Raw genomic sequence first — 7,489 nt, forward strand, 5'->3', positions numbered from 1 at the left:
GAGAGGTGGGGGGGGGCATCTTGTGAGTGATAGCAGGTGGGGGATCGGCAAACTCCACTGGAGGTTTGCAGTTCCAAGCTAGTGGGGGCATAGGAGACCAGCGGGACCCAGGCGGAGTGGGGCAGCAGCACAGAAACCCCACCCAGATGTCCCGAGTCCCAGATGTCCAAACATCACTTGGAAAACAATCCCAACCTCACCCCAAGCCCGAGGCCTGCTTGAAGGCAATGGCATGCCCGTGGAAGTTTCCAGCTGGAGTGGCGCCCCCCTACTGGGAAAGTCAAGGGAAGTGTTGTGAATGAATGGCTTATACAGGTGACACTCAGGCTCCTCCCACAAGCACAGCTTCTCCCAAGGGTCCCGGGTCCTCTTGGCTGTGGGGCTGGCACTCTTCACAGCCTGGCAGCCACGGGGCCTGGGCTCGGCCGCCTTGACAAGTCAGTCAGGTAGGGGGAAGGCTGGTGGAGGTGAGGAGGCCCTGGGGGTGAGGGGTGGGCAGGATGAGGCTGAGCCCGGAAGAGGAAGGCTCAAAGTGCTGACAGTGCTGGTCCCTTGGTTTCCCCTCCAGTTGCTGGGACGGAGTCCAGGGGCTCTGACATTGACAAGGGAGCGCTGAGGAGGCTGGGAGAGGTGGTCATGGGGCTGGCCCTGCCCTGCCTGCGGGGCGGTTTGGCACATTGCACTCGAGCTAAAGATGCCTGGCGAGGGCACATGAAAGGCACCGGGTCTGCCCACCGCCTCTGTCCCAGTAGTGGCCGGCTGGGCATCCCCTCCACCGCTGGGTGGGCCTGTGCAGCCGCTGCACGTCCTGCCCAGGGTGGGAATGGCTGGGTTTCTTGGGTGACATGTATAGTCACTAATAAAAAAATATCTCCTGCTGAAATATGGAGGGAGGGAAGGGAAAAAAAAAAACCCACCTTTAAAAACTAGCCCTTTACTCAGGTATGCGGATGGAAAACGCTCCCCTAATCTCGTTTCCACAATGTCTCCACAGCCCTGAGGAGCCGCTGGTGAGGTGTGGTGAGGTGAAGTGAGCCGGGGTCTGGCAAGTGCCAAGGGACCCTAGGAAGGGGCTTCTGGTGGTGCGCCAGCCCCTGCAGCGGGTGGGGCCGCCTGTTCCAGCCACATGGGATAGCCTCTCTGGGAGGAACTGGCTGTGCCACCTTGAGACAGGGCAGACCACGCTGACAGCAAACCAGCGGGACCACGAGCTGCAGCCTCACGCCTGTGGCCTGGTGGGGCCAGGAGGGCGGGGTTACGTCAGAGTGTTCTGCTCCTGGTACTTGCGCCGGCGGGCACAGCGGGGGCAGCCCTTCTTCAGCGTGGCCTGGCAGCTCTGGTGGAAGACAGTCTTGCACTCAGCACACCTGGGGGAGACAGCAGCAGGTGCTCTGGTGACTCAGGGAGTAGAGGCCTCCTTGGGGCCTGGGGCTGGCCAGTGCTGCCCACTAGGACTACGAGGAAGGCTGTGCATCACGCTGAGAGCCAGGGCACAGAGGCAGCAGTACCCCACCACCCCAGGACCAGTCTTGGAAGTCTTACCTGTCAATTATGTAGAACATTCTGACCGTCTCTCTTCTAGTTCTTTTATTTTTTTTCAAATGCTGCTGGAGCCTCCCTAAGCTGATGCTTGCTCGGGTTTTAAACACTCACAGCATGGCTTCTACAATTCAGGGCTAGGCCTGTTCTGGGCTGATCCTGGCCCAGGGGCAGGAAGGACCTCCTAGTCAGAGGCGTCCACGTTAGGCCGGTAAAGGCATCCCGTTAAAGGAGCAATATGGGGTAAGATGACCATCACAGCAGCAGAGGCAGCAGGACCACTGGATGCCAAGCCTGTACCAGCTTCCAGGGTGCTAACTCCTCTAATCCTTCTCAGAGACCACCCCCCACCCCTTCCTCAAGGCCCTGGGCCACCGCTCTGTAGACCCACACTCCTGTGAGGGCTGAGCTCGCCCAGAGCTGGCAGAGATAGTGTGACTGCTCCCCACCCTTGGGTACCCACAGAGCCCACATTCCATATGGCCCGTCACTGTCACCCTGGAGCCCTCAGGTCAGTCTGTGGATGCGCTGGGGTGGGGTGGCCCACATACCTGGCTGTGGTGTCAAACTCAAAGGGGAAGATGATGTCATGGTGGTGGCAGATCTGGCAAATGAAGCCCCGCTGGGTGCACAGGTCACAGTGGTAGACGTGCTGGGAGGCGAACTCAATCAGGGACTTGAGGAACGCTTCGTACCCGCCCTCGGCGAGCTGTGAGGACAAGCAGGCCACGCCTTCCGCACCACATGAGGGCCACCAGGGAAGAGAGCCTCCCCACCCGGGCTGAGCCACTGTCCGTCTTCAAGCACTATGCACCCTGTGTCCTGCACCCTACACCTCCAGGCTGGGGCTGAGGGGTCCCGTGACCCTGGGGTTTGCTGGAGGGCCTGCTTACTCCGGGGGGCTGGGGAGGTCTGATGCTCATACTGCCCCTCCCACCTCCCCTCGGATGTTCCCTCTGGAGGGAACCCATCCTACCTGCTGGAGGTCGGCGACGCTGTACTTGTGGGGGAACTCCAAGAGATAATTCCTGTGGTTGAGCCTTCAAAGGAAACAGAAGTCATTTCTTAGGGAAGTCCCCAAGCCTGCTCTGTCAGCCTCCCCCAGGGTTGCTGGGGACCCTGGTCCTCCCAGTAACTGGCGGTTGTGACTGAGGTCATGCTAACATTTAACCTTTCTGAGTTCTCCTCTGTCCTAGAGAGTCCACTCGGCTCTCTGGCAGTGAGTTTTAAGCTGGTGCCTTGGGTTTCCTCATGTGAGAAGTGGGAGTTAGTTTGAGGATTTGATACCTTAGTGAGGTACTGAGCACACAGTGCACACAATTCATGACGATGTCGACGGCGACCAGGGGATGAAAGCGACCACCTGGTGTAGGTTCTGAGCGAAGAGCTTCCTAGGCAGTAACTCATTCTAGCTTCACCTAGTCTTAAGGGAGAGGACCCAGGCGGGATACGGCATGGTTAGGAGGGGGCAGCGTGGGAGTCGGAGTGTGGGAGTCTGGGTTAAGAGCCTACGCCATTACCTGTCTTGCTGTATGCCTCCAGATGCTGGCTGTGGTAACTGCTGTCCCCACTACATGCCAGGCCCAGGGCAGGGAACAGAAATGCACAGGACACAGCCCCTGCCCTCCTCAGCCCTAGCAATAGGCCGACACCAAGCACCTGGTTTCGATGCTATGCGAGAGGAGTCGGGCCTCGCCCAGGCCCCACAGATCCCATTTCAGATGGGGGCGGTGTGTGGAGGACATGGCGCGGCCAGCCCTCTTGTCATTTCCACCCCACCACTGGGAGCATCCTGATGGAGAGGAAGCACCTGCAGAAGCCCCAGCCTGGCCTGGCTGGACGTGTGTGTTCATGTGGGTGCTGGAGGTGGGGAGAGAAAGTGCCCGGTCAGGGGATGCTAGGGAAAAGCTTCAGGAAACAGAGGGTCACCTTGGGACTCTGGGGGCACTGGCCCCACCCCATGGCCTTGCCTGTGGTCCAGGGGAGCACAATCTGGGACAGCACGCAGCCAAGCTGGCCACTCAGCTCCCCATGCTCACTTACCCAGTGACTGAATGTCCAGCTTTCTGGAACAGGAAGCTGCCATTATCACCAGGAAAAGGGGGGGCATGGGAGAGGTGTGTGTGTGTGTGTGTGTGTGTGTGTGTGTGTGTGTGTGTGTGTGTGTGTGCGCCAGCCCGAGCAGGAAGGGAGGGGCTGAGTGGAGGGAGAACTCACTCTGCCGTCTGTCAGCCCTCTGTCTGCTGTCTTGGAAGGTCTAGGAGCCAGTCAGGCCCAGGGCTTCCTGGAGCCACCACACCCTGGCCTGTGACAGCCTCAGCCGCAGAAGGGCACTCAGCTGGGGTGAAAGGCTTGCCTCTCTTCCTCTCTTGGCCTTTGGTAGAAGAATCTGTGCGCTGGGCACAGCCCAGGCCTCTCCGGGGCCCATTTCTCCCCATACAATGAGGAGACCCCGCTCAGTTCTCCTCTGGTCTGAGGCTGGCTCTATGGACGAGAAGAGAAGAGCCTTCGGGGCTCCCTGGAGCAAAGTGGACGCCAAGAGGAGACCGCAGCAGCGTACTTCCTGTGGACGCCATGGTGGGAGGGGGAGCGGGGGGGAGTGCACAGGGCTGGACGTCTGTGCTCCAGTCTGCTGTGGGTTGTGGTGGGTGTGTGGGTGTTACCAGTCTCTACTGAGCCCTGCGTTCCTCCTCTACCCATCATTCCAGAGCCTGTTGGAGGGAGACCTGAGGTCTGGTGGGTGGGCACCCTAGTGGGGCATTTCTGGGAGGGCTCCTCCGTGCACCTGGGCTTCCCTACACACAGACTCATGTCTGTGTTCCAGGCCTGGCGCCTTCTCGCTGAGCACCCCTGGACTTAGACCTGCCCATGGCCCTTGCAGGCGCTCTACCCTGGTCAAGTGTGGCCAGCCCCTCTCATACCCCTGGGTGAATTAGTTGCTCTTCCAGCCCCTCACCCTCCTGCTGCCAAATCCCTCAGCGGACCCCACTAGCTGTAGGAGAAAATCCAAACCCTCTCAGCGTGGCAGGTAGGATCTGTGAGTCTGGCTCTGGAAGGCCCATCCATCACCACAGTGCAGGTGCCCTGGAACCCTCCCCAAGCCTCCAGAGCCACATGCCCCACCAGCTCCATCTCACAGGCTCCCTCTCCTCATTCATCTGCACCCGGGCCATATCGAGACAGTGCCGTCCACGCGGCAGGAGCTATGTTCATGTGTGAAGACAGACTAAGGTCTGAGAGAATGCTGTACCCACACCGACAGGAATCTGAGAAGGGGCAATTTGACTTTCTGCCTTTTTTCTTTGTTAGACTGTGAGAATATTCTAATATCACTCCCTTAAAAGAAAGCCCACTTTACCATCAAAACCCAACTCACTGCCATCCAGTCAAGTTCAATCGTCGTGACCCAGGAGGAGGGGGGAGACTGCTGCTGTGAGTTTCCCACTGACCCTCCTTCCGGGGCAGAGCGCCTCGTCTTTCTCCCGCAGACAGGCTGGTGGTTTCAAACCGCAGCGCGTGCCTGAGCAGCCCAACACATAACCACCAGGGGTCTCTCACTGAGACCCTGGAGTCTTAGCAACACAGGCGCTTAAACTGCGGCGTTCATGCAACCGTTCAGAGAGCACGTATTAGACACACACACAAAGAAAAGGCGAGGGAACCACAAAGGACTAAAATCAATGAACACAACACAGCAGCAGGCGGTAGTCGTGGAAGAAGGGTTTGGACACATAAAGAGCAGAATGACAGAAGTATGTTCTTAGCCGTGATTACAGTCAGTGTAAATGGATTCGATGCTCCCATCAAAAGGCAGGGAATGCCAGAAGGAATTTTAAAAACCACAGAACAACTATATGCTGTTTTCAAGAGCCACACCTTAAACCACCAGGGACACAAGTAAGTTGAAAGTGAAAGTATGGGAAAATATGGCATGCCAAGTAGTAACAAAAACAGAGCTGGGTAGTGGCCACCAATACCAAACAAAGTAGCCTTGAGAACGAAATCTGTCAGAAGAGATGAAAACAGCTCATCGACAGCAATTAACCAAGCAGATTTACCAATCATATATAGATCAACACCGGGGTGCTTAAATAAACAAGAACAGCACCAACAGAATTTCACATTCGGACACTGCGAAGCACTACTTGCCATCGGCAGAGCATGCAGAAGGAGAGAGAGTACCTAAGCCTCACTGACACCACAGACAAACTAGACTGTGCAGAGCTACATCAACTCCCCACAGCACACAATCCACCCTCGGGGACAAGGGGCATGCTTCAGGACGGCGCATATTTTAGGCCACAAAGCAAGTCTTCCTCAATTTTAAAAGACTGAAAGCATTCAGAGCATTTTCTCTGACCACAGAGAATGAAGCGAGGCAATGCCGACAGGAAACAACAAAACCACACAACACACAAACAGAAGTTAAACAACACACTACTAAGCGACCAATGGGTCAAGAAAGAAATCAAAGAGAAATCACAAAATTCTTACAGTCAAGTGAACATGAAACCCAACGCATGAAGCCTCTGGGATGCGCAGAGGGTGTACTCGGGAAAACTTACCGCAGTGAAGGCCTGCATGAGAAAAGAGAAAGAGCTCGAATTACCAGGCCAACTCAGCAACTCCAGGTACTATAAAGAGACGCGCAAACCACACAGTAACAACGATCAGAGCATACACCGATACAATCACAAGCAGAAAAACAACAGCATCAGTAAGACCAGACAGACGAGTCTTTGAAAAGGTAAATCTAATTACAAATGTTAGCTAGACTGACAGCAACAGAGAAAAGACGCAAATAACCATAATAAAAATGCTCACAAGTGGTGACATTACACCTGACCGAATAAAGATAATTATGACAGAATCGTAACAAGTGAAGAAAGCATATCAGTGATAAAAAAAAAAAAAATCTCCCACCCCACAAAAAAAAGGAATCCTGGACCAGAGAGCTTCCCTGTGGCATGCTACCAAACATTCAGAGACTAATTGACACCAATACTGTTTAAATCTTCCAAAAGATAGGAAAGGAAGGAATGCTCTCTAATTAATTCTAAGAATCAAAAACAATCCTGATATCCAAACCAGACAAAGACATCACACACAAAAAGAAAACTATAGGCCAATATCTGTTATGAATATAGATGCAAAAATCCTCCACAAAATATCAGTGAACAGAAGCCATTAACATGTTAAAAGAGGCATACACCATGACCAAATGGGATTTACTCCGGGAACACAGGGATGGCTCAGTGTTGGAAAACCAATCAATGTAAGACAGCACAGCAACAGAACAAAGGAGAGACACGTGATCATCTCCATGGACACAGAACAAGCATGTGATAAAAACCAACATCTTGTCTTGCTGAGAGCCCTAAAGATTAGAAGAGAAGGAAAATTCCTCAACCCAAGTCAGGGCATACAAGAGGGCTTCAAGAAGTTTGTGGAAACATTTCATTAGCTCATAATTCCATTTTTCTATGAACTTTCTGAATTCCTTTCATTGACCAAAAAAAACCCCCTAAAAAAACCCCAACATCATACTTAGCAGAGAAAGACTGAGCGGGTTCCCCTTGAAATCAGGAACGCGGTGCTGCTCATCACTTGTATCCAGTACTGGATTTGGGAGTGTCCACCCAGGAAAGAAGTCCCAACAAAACAGACCTACCGTACAGGTGTCCAGATACTAAGAGGTAAAATGATCTTTATATGTGGATGAAGAGGAAAATCACAGCGTCCCCAAGAACGTTCTAGAGCTCATGGAGGAATTCAGCAAAGTCACAGGGTACACAGTCAGCACACAGTGTCAGCTGGGGTTTTATACATTGAAAAATTGGGGTGGAAAGGGGGAACCGACTACAAGGATCTACATATAACCTCCTCCCTGGGGGATGGACAACAGAAAAGTGGGTGAAGGGAGATGTCAGTGTAAGATATGACAAAATAA

The 7,489-nt window shown here is 54.0% G+C and overlaps 1 protein-coding gene across 3 annotated transcripts in view; it reads right to left on the reverse strand.

The window, feature by feature from the left end:
• Positions 1-918: 918 nt before the first annotated feature.
• PLEKHM1 (pleckstrin homology and RUN domain containing M1) overlaps positions 919-7,489 on the reverse strand; it is a 55,568-nt gene continuing 48,997 nt past the window's right edge. For all 3 annotated transcript variants that reach the window (XM_045299724.1, XM_045299725.1, XM_004707523.2), the window contains 3 exons: positions 2,516-2,579; positions 2,091-2,248; positions 919-1,367 (listed from right to left, as the gene is read on the reverse strand). In XM_045299724.1, coding sequence (XP_045155659.1) covers positions 1,256-1,367; positions 2,091-2,248; positions 2,516-2,579 — 334 coding nt within the window. In that variant the 3' untranslated portion in view covers positions 919-1,255. The remainder of the gene's footprint in view (positions 1,368-2,090; positions 2,249-2,515; positions 2,580-7,489) is intronic.

The sequence above is a fragment of the Echinops telfairi genome, unplaced genomic scaffold (genome assembly GCF_000313985.2).
Source record: "Echinops telfairi isolate 266 unplaced genomic scaffold, ASM31398v2 ScPeMD7_7458;HRSCAF=8496, whole genome shotgun sequence".
NCBI classification, from domain to species: Eukaryota; Metazoa; Chordata; class Mammalia; order Afrosoricida; family Tenrecidae; genus Echinops; species Echinops telfairi.